General features: G+C 36.7%; 1 protein-coding gene across 3 annotated transcripts in view; it reads left to right on the forward strand.

The window, feature by feature from the left end:
* The window catches only part of HPGD (15-hydroxyprostaglandin dehydrogenase), a 57,023-nt gene that overhangs the window by 23,663 nt on the left and 14,548 nt on the right, over positions 1–18,812 (forward strand). The window contains exons 6-7 of one of the 3 annotated variants that reach the window (XM_054064727.1): positions 350–513; positions 1,599–7,477. The exons of the other annotated variants lie outside the window; for them this stretch is intronic. Coding sequence (XP_053920702.1) covers positions 350–513; positions 1,599–1,737 — 303 coding nt within the window. The 3' untranslated portion in view covers positions 1,738–7,477. Of the gene's footprint in view, positions 1–349; positions 514–1,598; positions 7,478–18,812 lie in introns of those variants that run through there. 3 annotated transcript variants of the gene reach the window in all.

An 18,812-nucleotide genomic window follows, 5' to 3' on the forward strand; every position in this document is an offset into this window, starting at 1 on the left:
CACTCTAGAATACTGTTAAAGATGTGCCAAGAGCACTAATAACAAAAACATTGGACAAAAAAACAAAAAAACAAAAAACCAGAAACAGCTGCATGGAAATAAGAGCATTGCTTTCTTGTAGGTTTGTTCTTCCAGCAAACAGACAGTATTTTCTAGTAATCTAGTACTATTACTAGGGAAAATGTACTTCAAACTTAGTTGTTGAAACAAAACAGTCAGCAGTGAAAAAATTTGCTTAGTAGGCAAGACTGAAAAGTACTTAGTGGTAAATCTCATTCTTTGAAAAACTGCTTATACAGTAATGTTTCAAAATGTTGATGATGGATGTCTAACTTTTTCTCTTTTGTAGTTAGCTGCTAATATGGAAAACTATGGTGTGAGACTCAATACAATTTGTCCAGGATTTGTCAACACACCAATTCTTCAGTCAATAGATAAAGAAGAGAATATGGGACAATATTATTCATATAAGGACGAGATCAAAAACATGATGCAGTTCTATGGTGTGATGGAGTAAGTCCAGTCAGATACAGTTGACTTTTGGCTTTTTGTTCATGAGGAACAAGAACTCACAATAGCACTTTCAGCAAAATTAAAATAAAAGGGAAATGCTGCCTCAGATAAAAGTCTACCAAATGTGTCATCCTATAAACAAGGAACAAATAGGAGATATCTAAGGTTATTTTAACAATATCACCTATGTAGTGATATTTCCCATTATGCATTTCCATTTCCCAGAAAAGTGTAAATCAGATTCCCAAGATGATGTGTTAGTTTTCAGTAGCCCTTGGTGTCTAATTTGTTTAATCAAACCTGTTGTGAGATATAGGGTGTATAACTTGCATTGATTTTCCACAAAATTTGCAAGTAAGCCAAGATAGAAATTATACTAAGACTGACAAAATTGGACTAAGTTCATAAGAGCACCATAGCGATGGTGATGGATCAGACCAAAGAATTACCTAGCCCATTATGGTATTGCCAACAAAGTCTAAATGCGGCTAGGAAGGAGTGTGAAAGCAAGACAAGCATAAAGTGGTATTTTTTTAACACCCTCTCAGTCTCTAACAATTAGCTGCTCAGATACTTCTGCACAAAGGAATTTGTGATTGTGTTGTTTTGCCCACACTTTTTGATATGTAACATATATATGTATAATGCACCTATTCAGCACAGCATACTGCATGTGACAAAATTCTCCTTACGTTAACTTGTATGTCAGTCTTGCCACAGAAACAGAACAAATCAACAACAAAGAGTTGCAAAGGATTGTGAAAGGATTACTTCTGCCCATTGCCCTGACAGAGAAAACTTTGACAGGAAGCCCAGTGGCAGCTGAATGTCCGCAGGGATTTAGCAGTAACTAGAGCAAACGAATGATGATTTGTAAAGTGGCCACTTTACGTTATATGTTCTGATTCAGAACACTGTATATCTCTCCCAAAACATTCATATAACCAGTGCTATTCTTGAAATTAATTTGGTCAAATACCAGATTAATTCATTTTCAGGGTACATAGGTTTACATTGAGTTTCTTTACTTGTTCTTTTCACATGTTCTATTACATCATTATTCTGAAATAACTTTTTTTTTTCAGCCCATCAATAATTGCTGAGGGACTAATAACAATAATTGAAGATGATACTTTAAATGGAGAAGTTATGAAGATTACGGCATCCCAAGGGATTCATTTCCAACAGTACACCCAAACACCTTTTACATCATCAAATAGATAAATAATTGCTTTATGCTAATTATTTTTGGCTTTTCTTAAATGTAGAAAAATTTGAAAAGAGTTATTTGGGGGAAAAAGGTTAGTGTTGTGTCTTGAGCAGTGATAGTGTTCAAACATTCACATTCTAATAACAAAGAGATGGACAAGAGCTAGTGTGGAAGATGTTACCATCTAGTTTGATTCTATAAGCACTAATAACAGTGTTTATTCAGTAGAATATACATACTGCTTTGAAGATTTTTGATTAAACACACTGCTTTGAAGATTTTGGTTATCTAGTAACGGGGGACAGTTTTTTCCTTCTGGTAGTTCTCATCTACATGTTCCAAGTGTATTTTGGTGGACCTGACTTACTTCATATAATTCTTTTCACTCTCATAAACCTCTGCTAATTTATATCTTGAATTCTTCAGAACAGGAATTCAGTTCAGGAATCGACAACTCAAATATTTCTATAAGGCGTAAAAATTTATGTTTTCTTAGGAAACAAAACAAGAGGCAGACTTCTTTCCTCATTTATATATGCAACTGGATATGTTGCAAGGAAGTACAGATTTTTATCTTCTCAGATTTTAGCTATTTATAAAATAGTTCAGAAATATTTTTTTCACTTGTAGAAATATATATGAATTTTCTCTCTCTGTATATACAAGGATGAATACTTTGGCATTGATTGAAATGTCTACTTACTCATTAAATCTCATTTTCTAAATGTTTAAGTCTAATTTCTTGCCTCAATTGATTAAAACCTCCTGAATAATTGGAAAGGAGGGAACGTTATAAGTGTGCATTTTGGTATCATAATATACTCAGATGGAGCATGTCATATAGTGGCAATGAAAATTAAAAAAAATTACTTCCTGAGTGTATTGGACCTTCTGAATTCAGGTCAATCCCCAGCTACATTTATGAAACAAACCTTGGTACTCCATAGGTTACATGCCTGACAAAAATAAATTTTTGACATTAATTTAATTAGGACTGTAGCATAAGAAGAATTAATGAGTCCTGGAAAAGCTGGGAAAAGTTAGTATTTAGCCTCCTTAAAAGTACTGACTTAAATTTCACTGATGTAAGCATTGTTTTTTTCAGCATTGTAACCAAAAAAGTGGAAACAATAATATTTATCTTCTGTGGAAGTCAGGAAGCAATAAGACTGTGGGGAGAGGAAAAGAAGCAGACACACATACCTTAAGTTACTCATCATTCTCCCTCTGCCTCCATTTTTGGCTCTGTTAATACTATTTTTAAAGCCTATTTTGAATGCACTCATGCTGCTAGCCACATTATCAGCATTCCACTAGACTAACAACGACTATCTGATTCGATTGTATTAATTTCTACTTTCATCTCATTAAAATCAGAGCATTTCCTAATATATGACAAAATAGTGCAAAAGCTGTGATGTAAATTTAAAAATCAGCGTTCTTCTCTAATTAGGTTCGAACACTGAAAATCATCAACTTCCGCTTCTCTCCTTGTTAAGTAGCATTTAAATGTAGTTTATAAACAAGGGATGGTGTTATAGTATATGTAAACCATGCAACTAGCAAACACCGCACTAAGTTAAATACTAACTCAACAGCTTGTCATAATATAATAACATACTTCACATAACAATGATAATATTGTAAATGTCAGTATGTGTATTGATGATAGGTTGTGGTCTTGAGTGCTTTTGTTCACTTCTGCTCCTTGCTTCCCCAAAAGAAATACCTGTTAACCAGGAAGGGTTGAGTTTTCCAAAGGATCAATGAAAGAATATATAATTTAACAATGTCAGTAATAAAAGGTTGAAGTCCAACATGTGCTCCCTAGAGGAAGAAAAACAGAAAGAAATCTAATCAGAGCCAATCATTTCAGACACTGCACAATTAACTTGTGGTATTGCACTGGTACAAAATTCTAATTATGTGAATTGGGAGTATTCTAAGAATGGATTGCACTTATGTGGTATGTCAATTGTCACACGAGATAGATAGACACATAGATAGGTAGACATTAATAAAACATGCGTTTAGATTCCAGGACACTGGAAAATCTGAGCCTGTATCTGAGGGAGAGTTAAAGCCATATCTTTCTTGTATGTATAGGTCTTTTCTTCTGGATTATTTTTGTAATTCAAGGATGTTTTCAAATCAAAGTCATACAGAAAACTTCATGAAAAGCAGAGACTGCATTCACTTCCATCTGATAAGGAAGTCTCAGAATGCAATACATTCTGATTTGATCAAATTTACATTTATCCAAAGAAAAATCTCAAATTATTATCTTAATCTTACTAAAAGGAACAAGGAAGTAACAATGAAGTAAAACTCTTGATGCAAAATCTAACAGGAAAAATAGCCATCAAATTTCTAACTTTGAATTTAAAAATAAATGCCCCAAACCAAATATCGTTTTTCGGGTTTTGTTAGTCTGTATTAAAACACATGTGAGGGGTTTATCTGCACAGGAAGAACAAGTCCCAAATATGTTTTGGAAAGGTTTCCTGTAAGACTTCCCCCCAATCTTTGGAAGTCTTCCAGAGTAAAGAAAAAGAGCATATGTTTGATTTACAGACAGAAACACCCAGGGAAACAATAGGTAGAAAGGTGAGTTAAAAGAAGAAAATAACTTTCATTTCTGCACAAAGGCTGTTTTGAAAATTTGTCTTTGGTTTAAAGTCTTGACATAATTCCAAGGCTTAATTTATTTTGCCTGGGAGATCATGATTTTTAAGAAAACTGTTCCAATTTTGAAGGGAAACTCAGCCAAGAAGAATAACAAATATTTTAGATGAGAGATGTGATACTAATTGCCAAGGACGTAAGATGGCAAGTAATAATCTAGACGCATATAATGATCATTATTTGTAATGAACATTCATTGCCACATGACATGAGTTTACTTTTCAGTGGGTTTTCACAGTTTCAAATAGGAAACTTTTAAGAGTAAAGAATAAATATTACCAGTGAACTCCACTTTTTCAGTATTTATGATCCCACATCTAAACGCAACTCAATGCATTTCAACTGCATTGTGACAGGACAGTGTTGCTTAGTTTGTATTATTTAATGCCTTAATTCAAGAAAATCTTTTTGAAAATATACACAACTGCAGGCATCGACATTATTATGTGGGTAGCTTATTATGTTCTGTGTGTTGAGATGGTCCTCAAATTGGCTTGTGTTATATGTCTCATAAAACCATACGTGTATAAATTTTATTATTGAGAGGGTGACCTATGCAGTAACAAATCCTCATTGTAGATTCCTTAAATTAAGGAAATCCTGCAATGACGGACTAGACCCCTTCCTCTTGTTTAGAGCATAAGTTTCACAAATGTAAACCAAAAAGAATCTTTAGTAAAACTAAAACCTAATTTCCACTGAAATCTTGAATATGATCCTAATATTTAAAGGAACAGCATTAGACATCTAATGCTATGACTTCTAGGCAGGATGGGGCTTTTCTGACAGACAATGATTTCCTTCCTCCAGTGTTGAACCACTTTAAACTTTCTACAGGATGATTCTCCAGCTTGAACTTCCCTTTTAGCTAAGTCTATTTGTTTTGTATCAAGATATGTTGACAGTTTTCAGCTGCTGCTCTGGGAGTCCAGGTGGTTCAATGAAAGTGAAGGATAATACCATAAGATTTATATTTTTACTTTTTTTTCCACTAGTACGAATAAGAACAGCTTAATGTCAGGTCAAATTTGTAATTTATATTGAGAGAGACAGCAAACAAGAAGAGTTATGTTCTTAATCTGAAGAGGACAGTAAACAGGAAAAGAACAGGTCAAGTAAAAAAATGTATAAGTTGCAAAGAGATTAAATTTACAACATATTTGAAATAAGTAACATTATACCACTGTTTATTGGAAAGGCAATTATTATGAACTGTGGACCAAATCTAAATCTGAATGTTTTCTGACTTTTATACAAAGACAGTCTAACATACTATTGCTAGGGATTCAGAATAAAATGAGGATCTTCACAGTAAAAAAATGAATAAAGAATTAATCTATTTTAAGCAATCATGCTTTAAGAAGGGAAGCATTTGCAACAGTTATATATTCAGGTCCCTTTATTTTTCAGTAAGCTCTGTGCTAATTCATTGCTGGCATCTACTGGGCAAACCTTTCAGAGATTGTTACCACTGCAGAGGCAAAATCTATTTCTTCCTACAGAATTGCACCCTTTCAGCTTTTACTTCTTATCAGAGGGTTTCTAGCTCCCCTGCTGTCATCCAGAAAAGAGGCCACACAGGACGGGACCATCATCTGGTGACAGGTCTGACATCTGTTCCAGGAATTCCTGGATGATTTGAGGGTCTAGATTTAGCCTCATGAAGCAGAAATTCCTTGTAGTTACATCCAAGAAGAGGGCATAAAGAGCTAGCTATCCTCTTATATATCACCCTGGCCTTACCACTTCCTTTTCTGCATCTTTCCATTGGACAACCTTAAACATAAGCATTTCAGCAGGGAACTATGCTCCAGCCACACCAAAACACAACTGTGCCTTTTCAGCAGTCACCAAGAGCATTTTCACTTAAGACATCACTCATTTCACAAATTTCAGACAAACCGTAAGGCCAGCTTACCAGCTCATGTGAATCTCTGCTTCACAGAAATGGCCAAAGGTATCTCAGTAGCATTTTCCTCTTCGCAATGTGAGGCTTCCTCAGCAGCTGCAATCTTGAGAAACTAAAAAAGAATAAGAAATAAGGCTCTCAGTTACACAGCTTTGAATTTGTTACTATAGGACATGAGAACAAGCACACTTCTGCCTGCTTTCATAAAAAAAAAAGCACAAAGACAACTTTGACTGCACTTTCCCACAGTTGCAAACAAAACCCACAGAAGAGAAGAGGAAATAAAGGTATTTTTGGAAAATGGGAGTATAAAATTCTTCAGGAAAAATAGTTGTATTTTTTAGCTAACCTATCCATTCCTATTTATATAAATTACTAGCACTTCAGAATCTTGTACAGCATTAGACCTTGGAGACATATTGCTGCAATTAACACTGCAAGCAGTTAACCTCATATACACAACTGCTGCAGTTCTTGAGAAAGACCCACAGATGGGCAGAGAATATTGAAATCTTTGCCACTTATTCTGGAACAGCTGTTGCAAAAGTGAATCATCTTCCTTGTACAAAACCCTTCTGGCAATTTCACTTCAAATAGATGTAGTGTTCCTTTATGGAGCTTTTTTCTCCTCTGCATTTGTAAGACTGTTTAAATCCACTGCCCTCAGCAATGCTTACGAATTAGCTGACGACACTCATCAAAACTACTGCTGTTGTTTTGATTTAAGATTGTTTGCATTAATATATACCTTAAATCAAGGTTAGAGAAAATGCAGCTAGGTATTCATATATGCCAAATACTACACCAGCACTTCACTTTATATTCAAATTTTCCTAGAGGGACAGTGCATCTTGACTTCATACAGCAGCTACTACCCCTTCATTTTCACACCCTCTGTATATGACTATTTTATTTATATGTATACATACATACACATATCTCCATATATGTTATCTATATATCTGCACACTCACAGAATACACATCAGAAAGAAATTATCTTTTTTTCTAGAGCAACAGATACTTTGTATACATGTACCTGAAGACAGCAACTTTTAGAGAATTTGTAAAACTTTATTTTTGAGCAGTGTTCATCTGCCAGCTCTGTTCTGTGAAGTTCATGGAAGATGCTTAAACCTATATATTACATTTCATTGAGCATGTTTTACTTAATCCAAGTCTAATTTCCAATTTCTTTTTTATCTCAGTTCCTTCATTATATCAAAATCAGATTTGCTCTTTAATTTTAAACACTCACACATTAACTGATGTATAATCTTTGACATATTATGTATCTCTAAAATTCCACCTGCTGAGGTAAATCTTATCTGTTATAATATATTACAATAGATGGATTGTTTTCACAGTCACTGAAATAATAGTGATTCTATGCACTGGACATTTTCCAAATATTTCATGACATATTCTTTATAGCAGGAGAAATTTACTTTTTTACAGATGTGTTTTTTTCCTCTCCTGGTGTCTGAGCTGCTAATAGTACTTTTTACTTGTAGAAGGGAATAACAAAACAAAACAAAAAACAAAAAACACAAAGCCCTTCAAAAATAACAACTTCCCTTTGAAAGCTACCCCTCCAAACAACAGTGGCACAGAAGAAAAGCAGAAAAGAGCATAGATTGCCATTGCATTTATTGAACAGAATTGTCCACTGCACGCAACAGTGAGTTCTGCCTGAATAAAAATGGTGTTACAATGTCGTCAAAAACAAGTGTGTGTGTTCAGAAGGCCCATCTCTGGGACTGCGTTGCTCGAAAAATCATCAAATATATTGTTTAAGTGGTCTCATTATTCCTTGTCATTCTTCATTATGTCTAACATGTCAACCATTAAAAAAAAAAAAAAACCAGAATAAAATATTTACATAAATTACAAAATTTGTATCATTAAGCTGAATTGAAGAGAAGTAGCTATTCCTTCCAGTACAGGTGTTTGTCTATGATACGTACACGGTGCAAACTCTGTGGCTGAAAAAATAAGATTCATCTGTCTGAGAAACAAATGGTCTGTATACATATAAGTATGAATAGTAAGTTTGATTTCAGCCACTAATTTTCCATCAAGATGTCATCTTAATGTAAAATGCTGGGAAAAATATATTCACACAGCTTAAGGATGAAAAATGGTTCAGTAATCACTCCACTCTCTGGAATGAAATTTAAATGTCATTCTTAAATTAAATGGAACTTCCGTTCTGAAACATTAGTCATTTTGCAGAAACATCTGTATGTAAAACAGTACTTGCAAATATATGGTCGGCTTCAGGAAAATGCTTAGATCTCATTAACTTCAGTGAAACTGAAACCAGCATACTAGTCAACTGAATCGGAGTCTAGCTTTGTGCTGTAGACAAAAGGTCATGAGAGAGCATATAGCACTCATGCATTAGCTGCATACAGGTCCTGCAGGCATGGAGCTTTCCCTCTTTGTCAAACCTTCCTGTAAGGACTAAGCATTTTGGACAGCACTTTTAGTTAGGTAAGGTGAGAACTATGCAAGAGTCCTCCAAAGAAGAAAGTTGCTCCAATGCCTCCTGCATGATAGAACCTCAAATCTGCCTCTCCTCTCTGCCTTCTGGAGAAAAGCAGATTTTATTAGCTGTCTTAGTTAGTTCTTTGCCTCCAGCCTCCATTAATTTCTGGATATTTGGAGAAACATTCAGTTAAAAGTAATTTTTAGCCTCCACGAGAAATCTCCAACTTTTATCCCATACCAATTCATCTCCAAATGCATTTGGTTACTCCTTCTATGCCGCACAGTTATGGAGAAAATGCAGAAGAAATGCTAACTTACATGGACTTGAGCACTAACTAAAGGTAAATGCTACACCAGAGCACGTGACAAACGGTCAAGATTTGCTAATGGTAGTTGAAAATATGCATAAACTCAGATCTTGTGTTCGATTTCTAAATTAAATGCTGATGTCAAACCAAACTGACCACAAATTCTCTTTCCTTCCTCTCCAAAGAGAGGTGACGGAGTCCCCAGTTCCAGAATTGAACAAACAATGTTTTAGAAGAAATAAAAAGAGAAAGAGCTGTCATGAGAGTTTAGCACAAAACTACTGATAAAGACTCTAGTATTCTAATCAAAGATACATTCTAATTTTTCCACGTGTAGAGGGATAAAAGCTTAAGGGGGCTTGCTATCAATTAAGCAGGCAATTGCATGCTAGCAAAGGTACCCTCAAGAAACATTAATAAATACTCACTGCTGTTGAACTCTTGAGTATAAATGCATTTTACACTTTTATAAATTCAGAAATAATAGTTTGGGACTCAGCTGCCTTAATAATAATATAAACGAGGAAAGATCTGACCTGCAGAATCATAGTTATTGTTTTTTAACTATTTAGTTTAATTTTTTTTCCTGGCATCCTGTTCCTTTTTATATGTTTAAAACACTCTGAGTGCATGAACAGGCCTCTAATTTTCTGCAAAGCAACCTACGTTACTGGATTCTCAATATCTGCCTGATATTCAAAATCAGTTTTTGCAGTTGATCAGCAATTCTGGGAGCACTGTTTGGCACAGGAGTTGGAATCTGAGCCCCGAAGCAGAACTTTTAGCATGTGCTCATGTCTGATTAAAACTTAGAGACTGAAATACAACTGTTATAATTGGATTTCTAAAGCTTACTCTATTTTTTAAACTCATTATAGATTCACACATTTTTATCAAATCTTTACTCTCTAGTAATTCTTAAAGCATATCTTTGACAGTGAGCTGTATAAGAAGTTCTATGAGTAGACAAACCAATTCAGTAGCTTTGTTTATAGGGCAGCTGCCAAGACTTGAGTCACTAAGTCAGCCTGTGACATGCCCGCTTGTATAACTTGTATTCTTTGGCAGCATTTGAGGGCTTTGCATATCTGTTGTTGAATACATAACTCTACTCACATATCAAAAAAATTAAATGGAGTGATAAATTTGTATGAAATTAGCTTTAAAACCGTATTCATTAGATCAAGTATAGATCAGTGTATTTTTTTTTATGTCCCGCACCATCCTCTTACCTAGCAGCCAAAAAAAGGAGAAAACCTTGAAGATGGTAAAATGCAAATCTTTTGCCATACATCACACTTTTGATTAAAATAATAGCTTTATAATCTACCATGACACTGTATGTCTGCTGATAGCAGAACTTGGTAGATATACCAAAAAAAACAAATTCAATCAATTCGTCGCAAGTAGCATTGACTTTAGCCTGCTGCATACCAATAGGCACCTCTATGCAGAGTGAGAAACCACGTGCTGTCTGTTTGTTTCTCTCTCTCTCCATCTTTTTAATCGAATTGGGGAAAGGACAGGGGAAGGGGCAGTAAACTTCAAGTACATTTGTTTGCTTTTTAAGTTAAAGCTGAATGTTACACTGAAATAATTGGTCTCCACCATTCAGAGATGTGCTCCACTATTTTCCTGAAGATTTCATACCTCTGGGAGTTGTTTCCTAAATGGCTCAGGAACAACAAAAAACAATAAATGCTTTGAGAGATTATTTACTTTATTTCTCTAATGTCCAGTGAATATTTAGGCTTTTTAAACCATGAGCTTTTAGTCTCAGACAACATTTCCGTTCTGGATTAAAAGAGCTTCTAGTCAGTAGTTGTTGTTTTTTCCTCCTAAAACAGAGGTTTATTTAGTGGAACAAGCAGCTCTTATCAATTTGATGACTCCAGCATGGTTTTTAGGCAGTATAATACAATCCCATTTCATATCAGATTTTAAAGCCTGTCAGAGCTTGCTTAGTTGTTCCTATTTATCTTTCTCTGGAAAAGAAAGGAAATGTTTTGTTTGCCTTCTTGTCTCGTTTTGCCTTTGAGGATTCCAGTGGGCCAGGTTGAAATCCAGAATATTAATTACCTTGAAAACCATTAAGTCAACATGATCTGAAGGAAACAGATTTTTCTGGGTTTCCTATTCTAAATGACGTGGGTTAGAGTCAGATAGAACATTAGATAGCTGAAGACTGGGGTCTTTCTACAAGCAATCTGATCTTCCTTATCTAGCAAAGCATTGTTTTTTATTTCATGTTCTGTTAGTGCCAGGCTGAAATGAAATTATTATTTTTCATATTTGACCTTTCCACACCTACAACTTCCTGGTTTTCACACTTAAGGCAGGATGTCTTATGGTCAAGGATAAGAAGGTGAAGCAAAGGTAGTTATTAAGTCTGTAACTCTATAGAGCTTGAGGCCACCTTAGCAGACACAGAACCAGCGTTCTCCCCCATATTTGGGATCAGACCAGTGTTGGGTTAGTTTCATTTGAATTCTGATGAAACATACCAGTGTCAAAATTCCTGCAAGGAAGAACATGAGCCAGTTCTAGTGAAGAGTATAAAGGGTAAGGAGACAGACAAGAATTCACCCAAGCTACAGGAAAGTCTTGTTAGAAGCATCTCCTCTGGGGCAGAGAACTATGATTTTCTACATCATCTAGATAATCTCATCTAGGCTTCCTTTCCCATGAAAGGCTGGACCAGATGATCTTTCAAAGCCTCTTCCAACCTGGCCTGTTCCATGATTCTACATATTACTTTTCTAAAACCCTTTATATGGGCCTTGCTACTATGATTCTGGAACTACTCATTTGCAGACCACAGTAGCATCCCACAACCAGGCTGAACTCTAATCTGTTGACAAATCACTCATGACAGATGGTGGCAAGCAACAGCATAAAGATCCACTATACAGTGAACAGCTAGGAATTTCCTTCCTAAAAGAAAGTTCTAGGCTTTAAGTTAGAAGGAAGAGAAGGGCAAAATGCCTTTTTGGATGAAAATTCTTAGTTTCTCTTGCAATTACTGGGTGTGGTTGCAAAGTTCTATTTCCCATGTCACATCCAGAAGTTTAGAAATTATGTACAGAAGAACAGGCTGCAGGATTTTATCTCATATCAAGCAACCGATAACAACAGCGCTAACTGTAGTGTAATGAGGGGGAGGACAACACATATGGACAGGATATCACACACCAAACCCAACACAAAAACCTGAAATCAGTTTTGAGGTTGACCAACGCCTGAAACAGTAGAGGTCCTGCTTCCATATGCATATCCTTGTGAAGGAAGCAAAACTTATAAATAGCAGTAAAAAACTCAGCACTGCCAGCAGTGTGAGATCACCACACACAACAGCTTCATTGTGTCTGAGTTACCCTTGATAGACAAAAAGTATACATCTGATTCAGTCTGAGGAAAAGAATGTTTTTCCTCCTAAGCCAGCCTGGAACCAGCTGTGAAGAAGAAGTATCTCACATTTCAAAGGGCTCCCTGGGCAGTGATATGGTGCTACATTAAGGAAACTCCAGACTTGGCAAACTGGAATGGAGTAGAACAATCTGCCTGCCTGTATGTTCCTCAAACAACAACTCTGCCCAGCAGGAGGTCTGGGGACATTACTGTACTTGCCTTCCTCTCTCTTAGCCTGTGCACTGGTAGGAATTGTTCAGCTGATCTGGAGTATGCAACGAGTGCATCCTCATCGTGTCCTAATCTATAGTTTGTAAATCCCAGTGAAAACACAGCTGGAAGCTTAGAAAACAGACTGGCAAAATGAACTGAAAGGCTAACAAGGGAACTTACCCTCATAGGGCCTTGCTGCAGGATTTACTGAGATATAGTGTGCTTTGGCTTTGAAAAAGCAAACAATTTTCAAGATGGAAGGCCAGTTAAATGGTATTACTTTAGTAAGGCAGGATTTCTCAGATAAAAAGATCAAATTGTTAATTAGTAACATATTCTCTTACCTCTAATTTCCATGTAAACTCTTATTTCTCAGAAAACAACATTGGCTGTGCCAGCATCATGTTCAAAAGCATTTTAATATTTTCTAGCATTTAGAAGAAAAGTAGAAGTTTCATTTTATCCAGGAAAAAAAAATGGTTTCTATAAAATTTTTGTCAGTGATAAACACAATCCTGAATTTGTTCAGGCTATTTGAAACTAGGAGTATAAGATTTACTTAAGTTATTTTCCTTGGCAAGCAGGGACCTCAGGGCAAAACAATTTTATTTCTAAGATAACGTGCTGTTACATCATAGAAAGTATTTCCAACATTACTGGCCTGAGCTCATATAATTTATTCTCATGAATCCACGACTTGTTTGGAACTGAAACTCACTTTGACCGTGCACAACTAAGTGCTGCAACTACCCCGACATGTTAGGGTAGCATTTTTTTAAGTAGTAATTGATACTCAAATATTATTTCTATTTGGTCATAAACAATAGTCATCATACAATTATCATACTACATTGCAAACAGATTAGGCTTCAAGGTACAATATATTTTAGAGGAAAGAAACTGATTGGGGAAAGAGTTGAAAGATCATTTCTTTTTGTTAATATTTAAAAGCACCTATGTAACAGAGCTCATCATACCTTCCTTAGTCTCTTGTAAACACTTAGAGCAGACAGGCAGGTTTTTTAAGGTCACATTGCATTATTATGGTTGAAGCTCCAGAAAAAGTCTAAATTTCAATATTTCCGCTATCATATGTGGCAATATGCAATAACAAGCACTTGACCTGCACACCACAGACTCTGTAGCTCATAAGTTTTTGCAAAAACTAAACGTTCTTTAGATAGCACCATGTATGTGCTTGTTAGTTTGAGGTTTTTTCCAACTTACATATAATCACTTTTACTACACAGGCACCATGAGAAAAACTGGAACAAATGTATGCTGCCTTCCTTCTCTTGCATAAAAAAAGAGTTACAATAATACATTTATTGAAAAGCTACAGCTTTGGAGGTCTTGGTTAAATACACAGAAAGAGCTGAAAATTAGAATGATAGGTTAAAAGGGAAAACAAAGTGGAATCAAGAACCTAATTATATGCATGCTGTCCCTCTTCCTTCACTGCCAGACTCTTCATCCTGTTTGGTCTCATCACAGCCTTTCATCATGAACTGTTCCTGTAAACAAGCCAGCTGCTAATATAGTGACACAAGTAATCCAAGAGCTTCTCCACAGTCTTCTGTACCTAAAAAAATGCTAGTTAATAAACCTTCAGAAGACTGAGCCAGTTCATACCACTGGGGAGCACTGGCATCAGCACAGGTATGGGGTCATGGAGGCAGACTACAACTAGCAAGCCCACATCTCGACCATGTAGGAAGATGTTTGCAAGCACAAGAAGAGGCTTGCATGTTCTGCTTTTCTTTATTATACTCGGCCTGAGGAGGAAAGCATACTGGATTAACATTTAATAATATTCAATTTCCAAACTGTGGAGGGCACTTGGCAATATAGAGCTGCTGAAATTTCTGGGGAGTTGGATTGTACATTTATAGTTTTCTCCTTTTTGGCTTCATGTTTTTTCCCCTGTCTTTTAGCTGTCTGCTGCTAGTTTATTGTAAAAATTCTTTCGTATCTCTGCAATCATAGCATTCCATGTATCCTTGGTTTCCAAACAATTTGTGATTTCTATTATGCTAAGAAACCATTTTTTAATAAATATTAATCATAGAATCACAGAATGGTTTGGGTTGGAAGGGACCTTAAAGATCATCTTATTCCAGCCCCCCTGCCATGGGCAGGGACATCCCACTAGGTCAGGCTGCCCAAGGCCCCATCCAACCTGGCCTTGAACACCTCCAGGGATGGGGCAGCCAGAACTTCCCTGGGCAACCTGTGACAGTGCCTTACCACCATCATCGTGAAGAACTTCTTCCTAATGTCCAATCTAAATCTTTTCTCTTCCAACTTAAAGCCATTCCCCTCTCATCCTATCACAATATGCCCTTGTAAAAAAGTCCCTCTCCAGCTTTCTTTTAGGCCCCTTTAGGTACTGGAAGGTTTCTCTAAAGGTCTCCCCAGAGCCTTCTCTTCTCCAGCCTGAACAACCCCAGTTCTCCCAGTCTGTCCTCATAGCAGAGGTGCTCCAGCCCTCTGATCATCTTCATGGCCCTACTCTGGACCCCTTCCAACAGTTCCATATCCCCCTTATGTTGGGAATTCCAGAACTGAACACAGTAGTCCAGGCAGGGTCTCAGGATTAGAGTAGAGAGGGAGAATCACCTCCCTTAACTTGCTGGCCACTCATCTTTTGATGCAGCCCAGGATACAGTTGGCTTTCAGGGCTATGAGCACATATTGTCAGCTCATGTTGAGCTTATTGTCAACCAGCATCCCCAAGTCCTTCTCTGCAGGGCAGCTCTCATTCACATAGAATCATAGAATAGTTCGGGTTGGAAGCAACCTTAAAGATCATCTAGTTCCAACTCCCCTGCCATGGGCAGGGACATCCCACCAGACCAGACTGCCCAAGGCCCCATCCAACCTGGCCTTGAATACCTTCAGGGATGAAGCAGCTACAGCTTCCCTGGGCAACCTGTGCCAGTGCCTCACCACTCTCATGGTGAAGAAATTCTTCCTAATGTCTAGTCTAAACCTGCCCCCTGCAGTTTATACCCATTGCCCCTCACCCTATCACCACAAGCCTTTATGAATAACCTCTCCCCAGCTTTCCTGTAGCCCCTTCAGGTACTGGAAGGTCGCTATAAGATCTCCTCTGAGCTTTCTCTTCTCCAGGCTGAACAGGCCCAACTCTCTCAGCCTGTCCTCGTAGGGAAGGTGCTCCAGCTCTCCAATAATCTTTGTAGCCCTTCTTAAGTTATCCTTGTATCCTTCCTTAAGTTAAGGATTCCAGAACTGGACACAGTATTCCAGATGAGGTCTCCCAAGAGAGGAATAGTGGGGCAGAATCACTTCCTTCGACCTGCTGGCCACACTGCTTTTGATTCAGCCCAGGACATGGTTGGCCTTCTGGGCTGCAAGTGCACACTGCTGACTCATGTCGAGCTTTTCATCTACCAGCACCCCTTCTCTGCAGGGCTGCTCTCAATCACATCATCCCCCATCGTGTAATGAAAATGGGGATTGCCCCGACCCAGGAGCAGGACCTCACACTTGGCCTTGTTGAACCTCCTGAGGTTCTCAGAGGCCCACTTCTCCAGTCTGTCCAGGTCCCTCTGGATGACATTCTGTCCTTCCATCCTGTATTGAAATCGGGGAGTGCCCCGACTGAGGTGTAGGACTTTGCACTTGGCCTCGTTGAACGTCATGAGATTCACAGAGGACCACTTCTCCAGCTTGTCAAGGTCGCTCTGGATGACATCCTATCCTTCTGATATGACATAATGTCCTCTCTTTCACTAGAAACCTTGTACCAGCCAATGTTACAGAAGAACGTAAAAACTCTATGAACAAAGTGTCAAGAGAAGATGGTGAAAAATATTGCAAGTAAAATGCTATGTGAAAGTCCTACTTCCTGGGACTTTTCCATGTGAAATTTATTCTCAGAGAAATAGTACAGTGTAAAATCAGTACCATAATTTAATTAAAAAAATTTCCTGCAGAAAAATTGCATTCATTATAAGTAAGACCTAGCTTCTTGCTAGAAGCTGGCAGACATGGTTTTCTTACAGTGTGTGTGGAGAAACAGAGAAAACAGATGAAGTACTAAGTGGTTGATAGGTAGAGGCGGACAGCCCTTTCTTTGTCTCCTCCTAACAAGTTCTTCATAGCAAAAGACAGAACAAGAACATGAAAAATCATTTGTGTTTACAGGGAAAGGTAATGTTGAATGCCCTCCTGTTCTTTGCTAGATCACACTCAAGTGCCCCTTTCATCCAGGAGACTATTGGAGCCTCTTAGTCTGTCCTTGGGTCTACCAAATCACTGAGCTTGATCCTAAACTCTTCCTCACATCACCCACACTGAAAAAGACTAATTTTCAAAAGTTAACATTACCCAGTAACTTCTGGCTTGAATTGGAAAAGGGATTTCAAAATTAAACTAGAAAAGAAAGAGTGAATAAGCAAAGCCATAATAAATAAAACTGAAAAATCAAATAACATTAAAAGATTTGATAGTAATATTACACAATATTTTCTGGTTTCATCTCTCACTCAGCTCTTGTTTTGACATAGTCCCTACATGTTTGCCTGACTAATACCACAGCAAAACCAAAAATTTTGATCAAAATATAAGAATGTGTCTCAGAAATCTGACTTTTGCTGAACATGGATTAGAAGGCTCTTCTAGGAAAAGCAGCCTAGAGTAAAAAAGAAAAAAACAAACTTTCCCACAAGAAAGGTGATGAGACTTGCCGTGATGATTTTACAGTCTTGTAGCAAGTTTCCCAAAAAGGCAGCATATTGGGCAAGTTTGTAAAAGATTCCCTACCACTTCCACAAAATCTTGAATATCTTAAATTTAAATATACATTGTTATAGTTAGTAATAATCAATCTTGACTTAAGGCTGTGTCATAAACTAACTTATCTCCTTTTAACATAGACCTCTGAATTCAGTTTTTCCCACAGACCTTGATATGCATAAAGTAGCAGTATACGGTCACTAAAATGCTTGGAAAATATGCATTAATTTTATCTGAAAAAAAAATTATAGATTATAAAAAAATATTTAAATGAAGCATTACAAATATAAATTTTGAAAACCTTTCTTTCCAACAAATCTTTTTTTTAAATTTAAATGCTTCAACATAAAATTAAACATTTTTCTTCCCTTGAGGCAAAATTGTCAGTTTTCAGCTTTTGTTTATATTCCGATCAATGTAATTTCTAAACACTAATGAAATTAAATATTAATTACTTAATTTGCTTGCCTGCTTTCCTCCAGAGTCCACTGTATGGTTTCTGGAATGACAATTACTTCATAATTTTTCCCTGCACTAGCCATAATATTGCTGGGGATACAGACAGAGAGAAATTTAAGCAAAATTAAATAAATTAGAGAAAGTTCAGTCTTTCTATCACATTCTGCACTGCTACCTTATGTATGTTTTACTACAGTTTCTATTCTCATGTTAATGAAGCATATTCTTTGTATGCTGGATGATGCAGTAAAGTATGACTACGATCTACAGGGGAGAATCTGAATTGAGGAGACACTAAACATTAAATGCTACCTTCAAGAAATCTATGGACTATGGAAGTTTTACTATTTTCTGTAATAGATATAGTATTTTGTATGGCAAAGTTTATATGTGTGCTTGATGGCTCAGGGGCATTGAAACAGCCTTCCGGGAAGCTCTTAAACCACTTTTTATACAAACCAGCACTGCCCTTTGCATCTAGCATCATTAAATTTGAGGAGGAAAGCAAACTAACACTTTCTCTGGGAAACACCATGAAATGAAGCATGCTGCAATATTACCATCTGCCCCATTACCAGTTACCCCACAGAGGACTATTTCAAACCAAGTGTTGTAATTCCATATTCTAAGAAATTTGAATTGCAGATTGAATTCTAAAGGAAGAGTTTCTGTAACATGAAAACTCTGCGTATCTCACCAAAACATCATTTTTGTTTGTTCTGGAAGCTACTTCTCTGAATTTAAAATGAAAGCAACTGGTTTGCTCTCAAGATTTAGTGCAAACAATGATTTAAGGAAGAATTAATTTAAATGCAGAATAAGTATGAAAGAAAAAATATTTACAGATGAAATTT

Source organism: Cuculus canorus, chromosome 4, assembly GCF_017976375.1.
Source record: "Cuculus canorus isolate bCucCan1 chromosome 4, bCucCan1.pri, whole genome shotgun sequence".
NCBI classification, from domain to species: Eukaryota; Metazoa; Chordata; class Aves; order Cuculiformes; family Cuculidae; genus Cuculus; species Cuculus canorus.